The 17,624-nt window shown below is 38.8% G+C and overlaps 1 protein-coding gene across 2 annotated transcripts in view; it reads right to left on the bottom strand.

The window, feature by feature from the left end:
* Positions 1-6: 6 nt before the first annotated feature.
* TTC39C (tetratricopeptide repeat domain 39C) overlaps positions 7-17,624 on the bottom strand; it is a 110,995-nt gene continuing 93,377 nt past the window's right edge. For both annotated transcript variants that reach the window (XM_072735103.1, XM_026006525.2), the window contains 7 exons: positions 14,832-14,939; positions 12,325-12,434; positions 11,185-11,308; positions 6,351-6,448; positions 5,159-5,263; positions 3,827-3,865; positions 7-3,025 (listed from right to left, as the gene is read on the bottom strand). In XM_072735103.1, the coding sequence (XP_072591204.1) occupies positions 2,936-3,025; positions 3,827-3,865; positions 5,159-5,263; positions 6,351-6,448; positions 11,185-11,308; positions 12,325-12,434; positions 14,832-14,939 (674 nt within the window). In that variant the 3' untranslated portion in view covers positions 7-2,935. The remainder of the gene's footprint in view (positions 3,026-3,826; positions 3,866-5,158; positions 5,264-6,350; positions 6,449-11,184; positions 11,309-12,324; positions 12,435-14,831; positions 14,940-17,624) is intronic.

The raw sequence follows: 17,624 nt of genomic DNA, 5'->3' as shown, positions 1-17,624 counted from the left end.
AGTACATCATGACTATGAATGTGTATCTTCATAAGTACAGAGCCATATTTGTATACTTCCCACTATAATTTGCTTAAGGAAGCAATCAACTAGGAAAGTTATACAGCAAAGAAATACATGTGATTTTAAAAATCAGATATGTCCTTTTAGCTGGCAGAAATATAAAAGTGCAGATTCTATAAATAATTGACTTGTACAATATGCAACAATAAATTCCTAATTTTCAATGATCTCTGAAATACTTCTTCACTTGGCCAAGTACTTAGCTATCATGTGCTAAAATCCAAAGGCCCCTAACCTAACAACAACAAAAAATCTTAAATGTTTTCACCACATAGGTACATATATTACATTATTAGACCATGCCTCCAAAGTGTGTCAAATTATAAATGTGTTCGGAGTACATAAATATACATCAGAGATCTTTCTCCTCATAGGCAAAATCTAATACAAAAATACATTTGACACTCATAAATTAGAAGATCCATTTGAGAGCTTCCAAAATAGAACTGGGGAAGTAGGGCATGATGCCAACAAAGCACACATAGATGCAAATTGTTCTGGTTATATGATTATTTTCTTCATCCAAGAGGGGGAAAGAGCAATTTACACCAAGCTAAGTTTCCAGGCAAATCACAGTTCACAGGCTGGATAAATCAAGGCACGCAGGCCAGAAAAAAGGTCATGAATTACTCAACTCAAAAATGTACTCAGACTTCAGTCTGTCTAATGGTATCATATACCTGCACTGTGGTTTGTTATTTTAGAGACTTTAGAATCATCATCTACCCCATCTCCATACTCTACCACCTTGTTAACAGACATAAACCACAAGGGTTATCCTGCACCAAACATAGGAGACCATTTATAAACAAACCTCCTCTTTGACTATTGAAGTGGTGTGGTAAAGCTGTCTTCAGTTAAGTGAAGTGGACACAAACTTATTTGAAATCCTGAAGTCTCTCTAGAGATTACAAATAAATATTTAAAGTAGTTAATGTAGGAAAAACTTCTTTTAAATTTTAAAGTACAGGGCTTTATATAATCTTTGAATACTGAGTAATAGTTCAAACAATATTTGAACTGAAAATTCAAGTAAGTATGAGCTGAAGCAAGAGCTTCAGGATGCAGAATGCTCCACAATCATAACTGAGAAGTTTGCCTCGTATGATATAGCCAAAGAGGACAAAATGGTAAGAGCCATATTTAACAGATTGATGATGTTCTTCCCTTAAGCCTTGATGAGATTAGGGAGCCAATATTTTTTAATACCAAATTTTCTCTTCAGAAAGCATCTACTTAAAAAAAAAAAAAAAGAAAAGAAAAGAAAGCATCTACTTGGCTTCCAGATCTACTCATTCACTGAATGCAAGATAGCCATCTTTTCTCTCTGCCTAGTGTCAAAAATCCATGCAGGATTCACACCAGAAGGAAAGAATAAACACTTTGGAAGTGAGGAATCATGAATACAGTTTTAGTCAAAGTCAGTGAGGAATAATTCTTTCTTTCAAAGAAATTATTATTTCCTCAAAACCAGATTAAGTAGATTAGGGCTGTCAACATTCTAGCTGCTTCTGTGTTTTATTTTGAAAAGAAATATTAAAGTACTGACATCACATGAGATCATGCTTCAGCTAAAAGGATATGTAAATAAATGATACCCAGAGAGGACACTCTTTAGCTCAATATGAATTTTAAAAAGTCTAGTCTTAAGTCTGAGCCAAGATAGTCACACAATTATAGCAGAAATTCTTAAGTGGCTGAGGTATTTAGACTCTTCCAAACCACAGGTGTGAAGTACTGGACAAAGAGATAAAATAAATGACAATAAAAATTAGCAATGAAGGATTAAAAATTAACTTTGAACTCCCTTTATAGAATAACCTGAGCTAAAGAGAAAATGATTAAATCCTGGCAACAGCCCAGCAAATCCTTCACCAGCAAATATTGAGGCTTTTAAACCCTGTGTTCATTCAAGAATAACCTTTTCAAAGTAATTTGCTAAAAGATTTCCAAAAGTTGGTAATTAGACAATTTATCACAAAAAAAAAATCCTCTTAAAATGTAGGTATTATCTGTCTAGCCTATAGACTAGCCTTTCTAATAAACTAGCAAAATAGTTCTACCTTAGGTTGTGAAACTATTCTATTGGCTTCTATTTGGTTGGCTTTCATAGGGAGGGAAAAAAGGGGTTTGTTACTTCAAAACATTTTATGGACAATGTGAAGATAAGTATTTTTTTATGACACAACTTCAGCCAAAGAGTATTTGTGTTTTAAATAGGGAAAACAAAATTCTGGGTTATTAACTTTTTTAAACAAGAATATTCCATCTGTGATCAGGAGATCTGTGTTCTAGTTATCGCTCCACTGATAACAGGAAATAATCAACTAGGGTAAGTCAATTAGCCTTTTTGTGCCTGAGTTTCATTGTCTAGACAATGGGGATAAAATATCTGTGCTATGCTATTCACAAGTTAGAGGATAAAGTAAAACACTAGAAAGCACTTTTATTTTTTTTTTCAAAACACAATATAAACGCTGTGTCATAATACTGTTGATAATTCTCCAGGTACCTCCTAGTGTTATCCAGTCACATGTGTGCTTATGGGAGGCGTTCCTAGAATATCACAAGTTGAATATTTAGTTTGATTTTATTTTAAAAATAATAAATCACAAAACTAAAATGTTTGAACAAGGTCACTTAACCCTCTCCCCAGGTGGTTAGTTATAATTACTAGAATCGTCATTATTATTACTTCTTAGCTATATGTTTAAAAGAGGAGATCTTTAATATGTCAGCCTAACTGGGAAAATGTGCCCCTGGCACAGGTGGTTTTCAGAAGAAGAGCCAGTCTTCGGAAGAGCTGTGTCCTCTGCTTTTATTTAAAGTGCAGAACCTGGTGGGGAGGGTCAGAGCAGGAACCCTGTGTCTGTCACTGAGGAACCAGTTCCCTCAGAGAAGCCAGAGCAGCGTGGATGCGGACATGCAATCTGTTTTCAAAGTCGTAGCCAGAGAAATCCTCCTGTAAGACCAAAGAAAGATATTTATGGACTCTATTAGACAAGCTTTCTGAAATACTGCAGGATAAACTGCATGGTTTTGTGCTTCCCAAAGTAAAATCTCTAACACTCCTGCCAACGGCTTCCTATCCACTCGATTTCCTTCTTTCCCAAACCTCAAACTCTGGGTTCATTTTTAACACCCAGGGGAATGTCATTAATGCTTGTCTCTGGAAAATTTTCTTCATGGTATGCTTGAAATGGTAGTCTGAAACTCTGCTCAATCTAAGTTGCTATTAGAAATTTTTCGTTCGAGATTGTAGTTATGAAATCAAAAGGTATTTTCCCACTCAAGCAAGAAGTGTGTTTGTAAGGCAAGATGGGCAGTTTCATGAGTTTTTTAGAATACTGGTAAATTTCACTTAAAAATCAAGCAATCAGGGGGTGCTTGGGTGGCTCAGTCAGTTGGGCATCCGACTCTTGGTTTTGGCTCAGGTCATGGTCTCAGGGTCCTGAGCCTGAGCCCCGCGTCAGGGTCTGCATTCAGCAGGGAGTCTGCTTGAGATTCTTCCTCCTCTTCCTCTGCCCCTCCCTCCCCCAAGCATGCTCTCTCTCTCTCTCTCTCTCTCTCTCTGTCTCGCTCTCTCTAGGATAAATAAATCTTAAAAGAAAAACTCATGGATCACTGAATCAATTAGTTATTATTTTTCTTTCCAGAAATATCCATCAGAACAATCATCTCACAAAACTTCTTGAATTAAGACTTAAGTGGATACAACAGAGGGTAAGAAGCCCCTAGGAAGAGGCAGGTGCAGTATCTTTACCTTTGCTTGAAGAAGTAGAGTTCGGCCTCTTCCTACAGTCTATGAATATAAGAAAAACACATTATCTCTTAATATCTACATTTATACATACTCAAACAGAAAACATAAAAGGACAGGTTAACTGAAACAACCCCAGTAGACACAGAGGTGAGTCAACTGCTCATTCAAGTTGAATGACCCCATTTTTTTTTAATGATGCTCGTAAGTTCGCATCAAGGCACTGCTAAAGAACTGTGCATGATCCTCACTCTTCTGTAAGAGAGAACAACTTAAAAAGAGTCATAATTGCTTAAGATCTTACTGAACAACCTAAAATTGATGATCATTAAAAAGTTTACCCGACACCAGTAAGTTAGATCTCCTCTAAAAGGCATTACTGGTTGAAGGAATCAACTTCATTTTTCAAGAAACAGACCAGCCTTGTTATATCTTAAGTATATATGTTAAGGCTGCATTAAGAGTAAAAATTTCCTTAAAATAAAGAATATAGTGCTATGATTTTCTACCAAAATTCACAAGACTTGTCTTTTCTATTTTCGTAAAGTTAGAATTTCAAATAAAAAGACTTACCAATTAAAAGCCTATCTTTGACAAGATAGGCTACCTGTCTAAGGTTTAGGCTAGAATCATATTTCTGTTGATTTAGCTCAACTTTTAGAAAGTACATATATTTTATAGTAGAATTGAATTTACTAAAAATCATAATTTTACAAAGCTATTATTATGTAACTGAGCTTCTAAAAGAAAGTATCAAGCAAATATAGTTGGGTTTTTTTTTTTAACAAAACTGCAGTGTACTTAAATACACAATAGTAATTGTCAAATTTATGATATTCTAAAAGTTTTGAAGCAATCATCATATCTTCCTCATTTATTCTCACCATAATCTCAATTAACTTGGAAAGGCAGGTATTTTTTTATCCTGTCTTACATTTTTAGCAGGAAGGTATGTGGTTAACCAGTATCTTACACAAGGTAAATGGAGAACTGGAACCATAACGCAATCTCAGGTTCTTCTGAATAAGCTGCCCTATAGCATATCTCATACCATCCTAAAAAAGGCAGTGATTTCCCCCTCAAATGAGTTTTGGTCCAAAAAGCTACATTTATACTTCTAATTCCAGAAAAGAAATGACCTCATTCAACACATTAAGACAGAATTAGTAGCTTCTTGGATTCATTCTACATGAAATCAAGGAAAACAAAAACAAAAATAAAAACCCCACTACGTTTAATCAACTGACTTGAAATGAAGGATGATGCTTTGTGCCTTCTTACTTGTACATTTTTTTTGCTGAGGAACATCATTTAAGAAACTAGGTAAGATCTTACCTCTGGTTTGTCTAACAGAAGACAGCCAAGTTCATAGCAAGCATATGGCTGAACGTATAAGTTATTCTGACGACACAACTCATCTTTAACAGCTCGCTGGAAAAACTGAAAATAATACAAATATTATCAGGATTAACTTACTTCCTTACCTAAGGTTCATCCTATCTTTAGGAGGCAGAAGGGGGGAGTTATTTCTGTATTCTAGATCAGATTTTCTCTCTTTTTCTTTGCATCCTTATTTCTTCCCTTCCATCCTCATCCATACTTTGAAGTCCCCTACATGCTTGCCTCCAGGCTACGCTACCCATCAGTCAGCTCAATTTGTGTTACTTAGTTCTCCAGTCGACACACTAGCCTCTATTGATTGTATTGTCAAAAACATCTTTATCTGATCTCAAAGTCTGAACATACCATTTTAATATTTCAAACAGAAAGCCTGCAAGCCAAGAACCATCTCTTGACACACATTTTGCTTGCTGATACCTAAGAAAGTGATTTAAAATAGGCTATTTAGAGCTGTATAATAACTATTATGACCCTACACTGAAAAATTTAAAATTATAATACAAGTGCATCAACACTCTAGGATTTAAAAGTCAAAGGCCCCTACTACTGTACATAAACTCTTTCAACAAGTAATCAGAATAACACTAGGGTATACCTCAAAACATCCAACCACACAAAAGCTTCAGAAAAATCCCTCCCAAGTATATTTGAAAATAATGAATGTGTACCCAGAAGAGCCTACACTAACTTTCTAGACCTTACCTCCAGTGCTACATCAATAATCTGTAGTTACAGAGACTGGAAAAGTGAACACGTGGACACACCTATCATTTTTTTATTTCTCTAACTATGAAGTTTCATTCTATTCCTTTAAAACTGTCTGCATCCTCATTTCCTTCTCCTCCAAATGAGCCTGTCATCTTTGATGAGTAGCCAGTGCCAGAAAAGAAGCCTGTATGTAAAGAAGTATTCTAAAAATCTGAAGTTACATTAAAAACTACCATTAACCATCATCTTCTGGCATCTGAGAAGATGACCTGTATCAGCATAGGGGCCAGAGCTCACACTGCAAAGGGAGAGGTTTAGTTCTGTTCAACGCATTTTTCATTTTTCTTATTCCTAAGCACACATACAGGTCTTCACAGTTCGTTTTCCTTAGCTGAAACAACAGCAGTGAACGGTTTACCTGAACAGCATCTTCTGAGTTTCCTAGACATTTGTGTATGGCACCAAGAAGCAAATACTTTAATCCAACAACAGATGAATCATCCACTTCGTGGCAAGCTTAAAGAGAAGTGAAAAGAGCAGAAAGCATACACATTCACTTAATTTCTTAAGTATCATCAAGAGTTCAGTATTTCATTGTTTAGTGACCTATTCACCATTCAAGATCCTGCCCCCTGACACTCAGAAGGTTCCTTTTTCTGATCCAGTATTCTTACTCATCCCTATTCAAAGAAAGGCAAAGATATCAAATGTCATAGCAACAAGAAGACTCAAAATTACATCATATTGTTACTAAGAACAAGACACCAATCTGAAAGGCTACAGATCGTATGATTTCAACTATAGGACACTCTGGTCAAGACAAAACTATTGAGGCTATAAAAGATCAGTGGTTGCCAGAGGCCAGGGGGCGGGAGGAACAGATGGAAGACAGAAGACTTTTAGGGCAAACTATTCCATATGATACTGCCCCTAAGAGTGGATATAGGTCACTACATATTTGTCAAATCACACAGAATGTACAAAACAAAGAGTGAATGCTAATGTACAACTAAATCCTAGCGGTGTGTCAGTGTTGGTTCTCTAGCTGTAACAAACGTTATCAATCAGGTGGGGGATGCTGATGGCCAGGGAGGCTGTGTGTACCCGGTAGTGAAGGGTGTTGCATGTGGAAACTCTCTGTACTTTGTGCTCAGTTTTGCTATGAACCTAAAAGTACTCTAAAAAGTACTTCAAAGAATTCTATACAACTGTCTTAAGCCATACGGTGGGCACCTTCATATGTTTGTACTGATGCACTGCACTGGTCACTGAGGAGAGACCAGACATGATCCCTCCACTTCAAGAAGCTTGCCATCTCCTGTGCAGAATGGACACACATGTAGGAGGAAGGTTACAGAAGTTTTCCAAGGAAATGAAAAAGGGAAATTGGAAACATAGTGGAGCTAACAGAAGAGGAAAGGAAGTAACTGTTTCTATGGACCAGTAGAGATATTGAGATTTGGGAAGACTTAATAAGTATATATATATACATATATATATATATATATATATATATGTATATATATATATACTTATAAATGTGTATATATATACACACACACATAAATTTGTGTGTATGCATATATATTTATATACACATAAATGTTCAAAGTTCCAAAACAAGTAATTGAAAGAGTTTGGCAAGTAGCAAAAAGGTAAATGTTAACAATAGAGTCTGAACCTATAAAAGCAGAAGTTGCCTCAAAAAGCTAGGCTGAGAATACCTCCACATAAAAAGACCCCAGGCGGTGCCTGGATACTGCAGTGGGTTACATATCTGACTCTTGGTTTCATCTGTGGTCATGGTCTCAGACTCCATGCTCAACATAGAATCTACTTAAGATTCTCTTTTCCCTCTGCCCTTCCCCCTAAAATAAATATGTAAATCTTAAAAAAAAAAAGATTTTAAGGAAACAGTGTCAAGGAAAGTGGAACACTCATGCATGTACTCATTCGTTCAATATAAACTGAAAATCCACGTGCTAGGCACTTCTAGGTGCTTGCTTGGAATACAGCAGTGACAAAATAGATGATACAAAGGACAAATCAGTAAAATAAAGAAGTGTTAGTGCTAAGGCAAAAAATAAAGTCAGGATGGGGGATGGAGGTATGCATGTATGTCAGAAAGGTACGGTTTAAGCCTCAATGAAAAGATGGTATTTGAGTAAAGACCTGAAGGAAATGAGTGAAGGAGCCATGTGGATGTTTAGCAGAGCATTTGCAGGCAGAAAGAAGAGAAAGTGCAAAGGCACTGGGGCCAGCATGTACCTAGTGTGTTCAAGAACAGTAATGAGTGTGGCTGGAGCCTGGTGAGCAAGGGGGAAGAGCAGTGAGAGGCAATGGGGTAGGAGCAGGTGGTGGACAGATCACAGAACATTATAGCCCCCTGAATGGATTTGGACATTTACTTTAAACAAGATGAAACAACAGGGTTCTAAGCTGCAAAATGACATGCAACAGTTTAATAGGATCACTCTGGGCACTGTGCTGAGGATATATAGAAACATCTTTAAAATACAGAGGAAGGACACCAGGGTGCTCAGTTGGTTGAGCATCTACCTTTGGTTCAGGTCATGATCTCATGGTTCTGGGATCAAGCCCCATGTTGGGCTCCCTATTCAGCAAGGAGCTTGCTTCTCCTTCTCTGTCTGCCCCTCCTTCTGTTTGTGTTCTCTCTAAATAAATAAATAAATAAACAAAATGCAGAGGAAGAATGCGGTGCATAGGGGAGGATGGATGGAGGAAGGGCTATGAATAAAAGCATAAGACAAGGATGTGAAAATCCAACTCATGAAGGGAATCTGCTCATGAAGGGAGCTGCAGATGGGGACTCTGAGAAGCTGAATGCACAAAGCTGGATGGGCATTAAATTAACCATCCACTAACAGTTTTTTCTAGAACTTAACTGTTTCTCTATAAAGATCTCTGCACTTTATACAGCTGAAGAGATTTGGATTATTGCTGCTTAACACTGGGGAATGATAGAAACTAATCAATCTCAAAACTGCACTAATATTTAACAAAGATATTAAAGAATTATATCATGTTTACTCAAGAGCCTCCCTTTCCCTATGACCACATCTTTGCTCTTTATTTCGATACCTGGAAAGGGGTTCCAAGAATATGTAGTCACATTAGGTGATAATCGTTCTTGTGGCTGCAGATTATTGCCTATTTGATATTTGCATTTGTGTCTGAATTATCTCTACAGGATCTTGCAATTGTGCATTACAAAGAATACTTAAAATTCTGTATTGTTCCTTTGAGTTAGATATTGGTAGATACTCCATGCTTGTATCAACAACTAGGGATAGGTTTAAAATTATGCATATCCTTTTGAAATGGACATAGCAGAACTTGTGTATCCAAGAAAATTCTGTTTTCTTTCAAGCAATGCCCTTTAGAAGGGTTACATACTCCAATTACAGGGCCTTTGCACACAGCTTCCTTTGGAGATGTATTCCTTTGATCTCTAGAATATCAACATTGACAAAAGTTTTTACCTTTGCAGGGAGACCCCTTTTGGGGGAGGGGAATAAGCAAAAGGTGCCTACAAGGAAGTCTGATGATAAAAGTATGTGATACAATGGATAATATTCTTTATTTGATCAAAAAGTGTGATTGTGGAGAAATCTGATGAATTTTCTTCAATGACTAACAAACCAGTTTTAAGTCCAAATATTAATATTAAACCCCTTTTGAAAAAGGGCAGCATATATGTGAATAAGAGTACATTTCTATAAAATCATTTTTTGGATGTATGTGTTTTTAACATAAGAGTCTCATGCTGCAATCGTACTTCTAGCTATATGACATAAATCTCATCATGCTCCTAAAGATGAAGCTGTAGGAGAGGATAAAGCTCTGTCACTCAATGTGCTTCTCTCAGACCAGTAACGGCGACACCTGTTCTGATTGGAGCTGGGCATGTCATGTAACTGTTCTGAGTTTTAGTTTCCTCATTTATAAAATGGCTATGACAATATTGTAGCCTTTCCTACTTACCTAGAAAGCAGTATAGACCAAACTAAACAGTATGCCATATTTGATGGCATCAAATGTCTGCTATTAAGCCTTTTTAAAAATGCTACAATATTTCATTAATAACCAATAAAGCTTTATTGTACTTGAAGATTTAGTTTATTCTTTCTGTGAATTTTTCCTACAGCTTTAAGAAAAATGACTTTATGAAGACTATATTTATCATAACGTATGGTTCTATGCTTCTCTCTCTCTCTCTCTCTCTCTCTCAAGATTTTACTTATTTATTTGAGAGAGAGCAAGTGAGCATGATTGGGGGGAGGGTCAGAGGGAGAAGCAGACTCCTCGCCAAGCAGGGAGTCCGACACGGGGCTCCTGGGCTCCATCCCAGGACTCTGAGATCATGTCCTGAGACATGCATAACCAACTGAGCCATCCAGGTGCCCTGGTCCTATGTTATGTTTTGTTTTAATACATGAATCAAAAAATCTAGGCTTCTAGTTATACTCCTAGGTATTTACTCCAGTGAAATATTGTATACTTATGTTTGTAGCAGCTCTACTCATGATAGCTAAAAAACCAGAAACAAATCAAATGTCCATTAATAGGAGAAAGAATAAATAGAGTGGTGCAGATATAGCCAGATGCTGGAGTGCCACTCAGCGAGTGGAAAGAATGAACAGTGATATAGGCTATACCACAGATCACTCCCACAGATCCTATGCCAAAAAAAGGAAGCCAAGCAATAAAAATTACACATGGTCTGAACTTATATGAAGTTCAAGGACAGGCAAAAGTAATCTGTGGGAGAGAGAAGTCAGAACAGTGGTTGCCTTGGGGTGGGGACTGACCAACAAGGTGCACAAGGGAAATTACAAGGGTGCTGGAAATGTTCCGGAGCTTCACCGTGGTGGTTGGTGTACGCCAGCATGTATATATTTGCCAAAACCCAGTGAACCATATACTGAATATCTGTGCATTTTAATACATGTGAATCAAACCTATATGCAACAAAGGGCTTTTGTTAGGAACAAAATGTATGCTTTCAGCAACCCCCAGGGCTATACAGTCAGTGATGCTTACGGCATTGCGTGCCTCACCACACACCACTAACAATGTGGACATGTTCATACATTCTGGTGCTGCCTACGCCTATCACCTAAGTAACGTTCTTCATCACTACACCGTCCATCCAAGAACAACAGATCTGAATCAGCGAACATCCATGAGCAACCGAAGGAACCAGCTGATGTGTATAGTTTTATTTTTACCTTGACTCATCCTCTGCAGGTTGGGGAAGGAACAGTTGGGAAGGGCTTTCCACAGGTACAGCACTTCGATGGAGGCCAGCACACAGAGTGCTCTGGTTGGAGCTTGTTTCCGAAACCTCTCTGCCTGCAAGTGGGTAGAAGAAGCAGGCTAAGTTTGGGCAAACAAATTCAAATAAAAACATATCCTTGGGAGACAGTAAAAAATGTATGAATCCTGTTTGACATGAACAACCTCCCTTCAACAAAGCTAGAAATAAGAACTTAGCTCTAAAAAAATTTTGCTTTCTAACTTTTCATGTATTGGGAGATATGCCTTTCATTCATTATTCAACTCCATCTACAATCAAGATCTGGGGTGCATTCAGACAACTTGGGATCAAACTGGATTCATTTCAGTTTAATCAAAAGAACTTATAAAAGTTGGGTGACAAGTAATAAGGAATGGGTTCATAGGGAAGATGTAATACTAGATGCTTCTTAGTTATGGTTTTACTGACTTTTTAATTTTCTATTCAGTGGTCTCAGTGGCATTCCACATTACCATCTAGTTTATACTCATACCAAGTCATCAATTGTTCACTTGTTAAAAACAAACTAAAATCATGGAAAATTCAGGATATGACAAGTTGTCATGTGATCCACAGTAATTCGGCTTTTATTTTTAAAAGTGTAGAATAAATCAGGGACTTTGTCCCTACAGTCCTGGGCCTTTCTACTGGTAAATCTGATACATACTTTTGTTGTTGATTAAGTCAAAATGTGGTGTGTTCACTAGATTGAGAACCAATAGTTCATATATCTCTTGCCTAGATTCTGACAATTTCTATTCTTCTGAAATCCTCTCTCTTTAGAAAAATGCTTTTCCTCTCTGGATAGGCTCATTAGCTCTGCATGGTCTATCATGTGTCCACCCACTCAAACAAGTAACAACTGCTTTAATCATGTGCAGCAAAATAAGCACTTTATACTCAAAGGAGAATTATGACCATGGGAGTAAATTTCCTCCATAGTGGCAAAGTGCATGCTGCATGGCAAGTCAGTTGCCAGCTTTGATGAGGATTTCCTAAAACCTGTCCGAGGTGGCATCAGTTACAAATTCCCATCATAAATAACACACCAGATAAATTGGCTCCAACATACCTTTTTCACTGAGAATTGTTCAATCTGATTGTTTTTCCTTTTGAAGAGTTTCTGAACTTCTTTGAAGACTATCTGGGCCCCGTCCACATCACCAGTGGCTCCCTGACAAACTGTAAGAAACCACTGTTGTACTCCTTAAGCATCAGGGGAAAAATATGGTTGATGGTACTTGGAAAATGTTACCAAAGAAAAAATGGGAGCACATGTTTCTAAAGATTGTTACACAAAGGCCTGCACCATCCTGTTGATTGTTATGCCACAAATTCAACAACTATTTCCCAGCAAACTGGGTTCCTGGAGCTTTGTGGGGACATATAGGAAAACCACGGTCCTAGTCCTCATGTTGGGCAATAGTCTTAGATGTGACAAAAGTCCCAGCTATTATCATAGTGTATAGTCTAGCAGGAGCCCACATGCTCAGAAAGTGGACTCAAAAGGAATCTAAGAAAGAACAGCAAGGAACCAAGAAGATCATGAAGTTTCATGATGGGTGGAGGATATCCCTGTGCCTGGAAAGAAAGTCATGAAATTAGTCTTACACATGTTCATTGGCCACCTACCACCTACAACTCACCAGCAAGAATGTGAAGAAGAAACACATGTTTAAACCTGAAATGTCCATTTCAGCTGGAGAAATAAGATATACACATAATCCCATAGCTACAGTGTATATGATGATAAGAGCCTCAAGGGTAGGAAAACCAAAGTGCTTTTGGAAAAGCCCAGGAAAAGAAGAGATTTCTCTTTAGAGTGATCAGAAAAATCTTAAGGATCTAGGAGTAAGGCTGAGCCCTGGAGGATGATAAGATTTTCATAGTCTGCACACAATCTGGTGATGATGGTTGTATAACAATGTGCATGGATGTAATGCCACTGAACTGAAGGCTTAGTACAGTTAAGGTGGTAGATTTTATGTTACATACATTCTACTACAACTGAACAGTACAAGAAACTAAGCCCCTGGTGGCAGTGTTTCTGATCTCCGAGTGCCCCTCCCATCTCTGCCTGTCAACATGTACCTTTAGGGCCAATTCGAATGGCAGCTCTTGCAAAATGGCTGATAGCACAACAGAAGCGAGCCATCCCTTTCTCATGAACTCTTTCTGGTGGAGCTCTTGACATCCTACCATCTGCACAAAACCCCCTTAGCAAAGGCAGAGACTAAGCTTTCATGCTCTATCAGCTCCTACAGCATGTTATGATCCTGGGATTTCCAGTATTTGGAGAATAAATGCTCCTCTACATAGCTGCACTGTACATTTGTTTGTGTTCTATGCTCAACAAAGATTAAAAAAGAAACAGCTGCCCACAACTGACTGTGTGAGTCCATAACACATTAACAACCAATTGCTGGGTTGTCATGAAGACCTCTGCTTTTCAGTTCACCCACTCCTCAATGTGCTGGGCACACGGAGGCCACTCAGTAAATAGCTGCCACTGTCATCTGAGAGGCATGTGAGTTCTATACAACAACTCTTAAGGTGTGAAACACAGTAGCCTGACCAGCATCCTGAGAATAATCCACTCAAACATCAGCTACAGAGCCTTACAAAAACGGGTGCCCTGCGGGGATTACAGTAAAGAGTGTGGGTATAAAGGGATTTCATACTGATTCCTAATGGACGGCAATTTTTGAACATCCAGGACATGCAACTGTTAATTCTCTCATTTTTAAATAGATCACTTAAGGGGTTGGAATGACAGGAAATATTTCACTAAATCCAAATAGAGAAATAAGGAGATACTTAAAACTTTAAATTATGTTTGGATTAGTCTTGAACTTTAAGTAAAAGAATCACTTATATGGCTGGACAAGGAGAGGTCACCATTAGAGGCAGAAAACGTACAGCCAGCCACTGGGTACATAATGATGGCAAGTAAGATACCTCGGGGCACAGACAACCCTTTCGTCCACCAGGTGGCAGTACATCTTCATCTTCTGATGAGAGGACAAAAAGCCAACCGCTCATTCATATTGGCAATTACAGGTGTTCCTGCCAAATGATGTTCAAATACCTCATGCTCTGCAAAACCACACTGTAAATCTAACAAGGTTAATAGGTAAAACAAGTTTGGAGCTGACTACTCAAAATCTAGGCAGCTTTGTTACCAGGGCACTAACAATCCAAACAGAAATATTAACACAATTTCAGAGACATGTTAAATTCCCTAAAAATTGTTTAAATTCTCAAAGACTAAAAACCATATTGTAGAAAGCAAAGGAATAGGATAAGCTGAGGCTGCTTAGGGCAAAATGCACAGAAAGCTTCACAATTATAATAAAGCATTTTCAGGACAGAGCATGTGACCCAACAGCCCAGATGGGGAGCTGGTGTGCAGGACTGCAGTGTTCAGCTGGGTCCGAGAACGCTGTATTACTCAGTTGTACAAAACATTAACATCCTGGGGGGAAGTGAGCAAGGAGAACACCACGTCCTCCTGCCATCGTCCTCCCATTGGCCAACGTGTGTGGGAGACAGAACTCAGGGTACAAATGGGCTACTCACCAGCAGTTAAATAGGCATAATAGCACTGGGACCACCTGGACTCGTTTTTTAGCCTCTCAAAGGAATCAAACGCATCCTTGAAATTCAGCTCTATCATGCTGCACCAACCTATGAAAAAGATATTTTTAGTATGGGACCCTAAGGTAGTGATTTACACCCCACCTTTAAGCTGGGAATCTAATACTGATTCTTTGAGTACTGCACGTACACTACCTGAAAAACCTAAAGATGGTCTTCTGTCTCATAAGTATTTTCAGTGTGATATTCTGAATATGACAAGGCACTTCTGATTTCACAACTCATTAAGCAGTACAGAAGCAGTAGAGTGGGGGACACCCCGGGGGGGCAGTTGGTTGAGTGACTGACTCTTGGTTTCAGCTCAGGTCATGAATGATCTCAGGGTTATGAGATTCAGCCCTGCACTAGGCTTTGCTTAAGACTCAGTCTCCCTCTTCCTCTGCCCCTCCTCCTCCCAAATCTTAACAAAAAAACAAAAAACAAAAAACAAAACAAAACAAAAAAAACCCCAGCAGTATTGTGAAACATAAAGATTCCTATGAAAATAATCTGCCTCCTACACTCCAATTTGGGTTGTAAGATTAATCTAAGTGCAGCAGAACTTCTCCAAGAGCAGGCACAGACACAGAAAAAGCAGCAAAATATCATTAGACTGCATATAGTGACTACCTCAAAAAGTCTTCAACCACTCACGGAGCTCCTTAATGATTACTATTAATTCTCAAACCCTGTGAGAAGTGGAGACAAGCCAGTAAGAAACTAAGTACTAGCCTGCCTTTCCTCTGCAGGTTGACAGCAGAGCTCAGAAACATCTTTCCTGGATCAAAACACCATGAGACAGGCCTTCGGTAAAGAGTGGCAGCCACGAGAATGTGAGGAATTCTATCTTAGATTTTAGAAATTTACCTTCCATTGCCTAAGCCCTTCCATGTGTCAAGCCCTATGCCAGGCACATGATATGATTCTAATTCTACTAGGGGCTTCCTAGGGTGGTGATGGCATAATTTTACCAAGGAGAAAATCTAAGGCCTGTAGAGATTGGTGACTTGCTCAAGGCCATAGAGCTACTGAGAGGAAAAAGCCCAGGAGTGAAGGCCACTGCTCTCTCCTGTCCACAATATCACTCCATAATAGATTCTGATATCTGGTGTATTGTGAAGTATTTGTATCACCTTGGAACTGCCTTTGAAGTACAGGGATGAGAGGGATCCACACTACTAGAAAATCCAATGTCAAATTCTATGAGATAAGATATGAAGTTGACATAGTTTATAGTAAAGATTGGGGCTAATTGTGTCCATCTTATGAAGAGTTAAATGTGAAGTAGAGGTGGAGGGGACACAGAAAGTGCAGAAGCCTGAGTTATGACTGTTCTTTCTTGGATTGACCTTCCTAAGCCTTATAAGCTTTAGGTTTTGATCATTTCCAAGCCTCCTTCAGGTGTAACCCTCCATCCTGCCACAGACCTTGAAATGGTGCGCCGAAAGAGGCCATCATCATCACTTTGCAATAAAGGCAGGTATCAAATGGTCATGTCACACAACTTAAAACTAAGATATTGTATGTCAATTATACTCAATAAAAGTGGAAGGAAAAAAAAGGCAACAATATCTTAAGAACAAAAAAGGCCACCAAATCTAGGTGTTAATTCGAGTTCTTTGAAATATATTCCATCCTACAGTATAGCTGTTACCCAGAGCTCCACCAGGGTTGATGACATAAAAATCTATTTTCCATTGGATTCTACTTCAGCTCTTCTCTCTAAACCATAACAGGTGCTTAAAACACAATATTATTTTACCGGGAAGTTCCCAATCTTTAAGCTTGTACTTAAAAAAAAAAAAACTAAAAGTATTCAAGAAGAGGGACGCCTGAGTGGCTCAGTGGTTGAGCATCTGCCTTCAGCTCAGGGCATAATCCTGGTCTGAGGATCGAGTCCCACATCAGGCTCTCTACAAGGAGCCTGCTTCTCCCTCTGCCTATGTCTCTGCCTCTCTCTGTCTCTCATGAATAAATAAATAAAACCCTGACACAAAATTATGACGACAGCAGATAAACAAGTGGCAAGCATCACAGGGTCTTGACCTGACAGGTGGCAAATGCCTCCTAAGCATTCCCCATTTCTTCTTCCCTTCTCTGCAGAGGACCTTGGAGTTCCAATTTTCCCACTGATTGCATCCCTACCTCATCATTTCTCCATTCTCTGGTTCCTCTATTCCCTTTCTAGGTTCTGTGTGACGTAACCTTGTCATACTGGGCTGAAACCCTAACAGCATGAACCCCTTATTATATTGTATCATTACTGTTTCAAACCCAACTGTGTGTTGATTCTCCTCAGCATGATAGAGCAACTGCTATATAAAAATATTGTGGAATTGCTAAAATAACAGGATGGGAGAATTCTAGTGCAGTCAGCAAAAAATTCATAGTAACAATTTTGGGACAGGAAGGAGAAAGCTGTAAGCAAATATGTATTTCCATGGCTGCTTATAAACTTATCTGCAGGAGGGGAGAAGCATAAGGAAGGAGCTGACACATGTGGAGGGCCTTCTGTGTGCTGGGCATCCCACCTGGTGCTCATTCCTACTTCATCTGAACCTCACCACAGCTAGGACAGGCACTTCTCAACACTCATGGCAACCATGAGGCTTACGTAACTTTTCCCAGGCCTCTGAGCTAGTTAGTGGAAGGGCTGGGACTGAGCCCACATGCCCAACTCTCTCCCAGGCCATATTTCTCTTCCCAGGTAAACACCGGAATGGGAAGGAAGGGAAG

Source organism: Vulpes vulpes, chromosome 13 (assembly GCF_048418805.1).
Source record: "Vulpes vulpes isolate BD-2025 chromosome 13, VulVul3, whole genome shotgun sequence".
Lineage (NCBI taxonomy): Eukaryota > Metazoa > Chordata > Mammalia > Carnivora > Canidae > Vulpes > Vulpes vulpes.
Note: the sequence above shows the minus strand (reverse complement) of the source record. Positions and strands in the feature narration are given on the sequence as shown.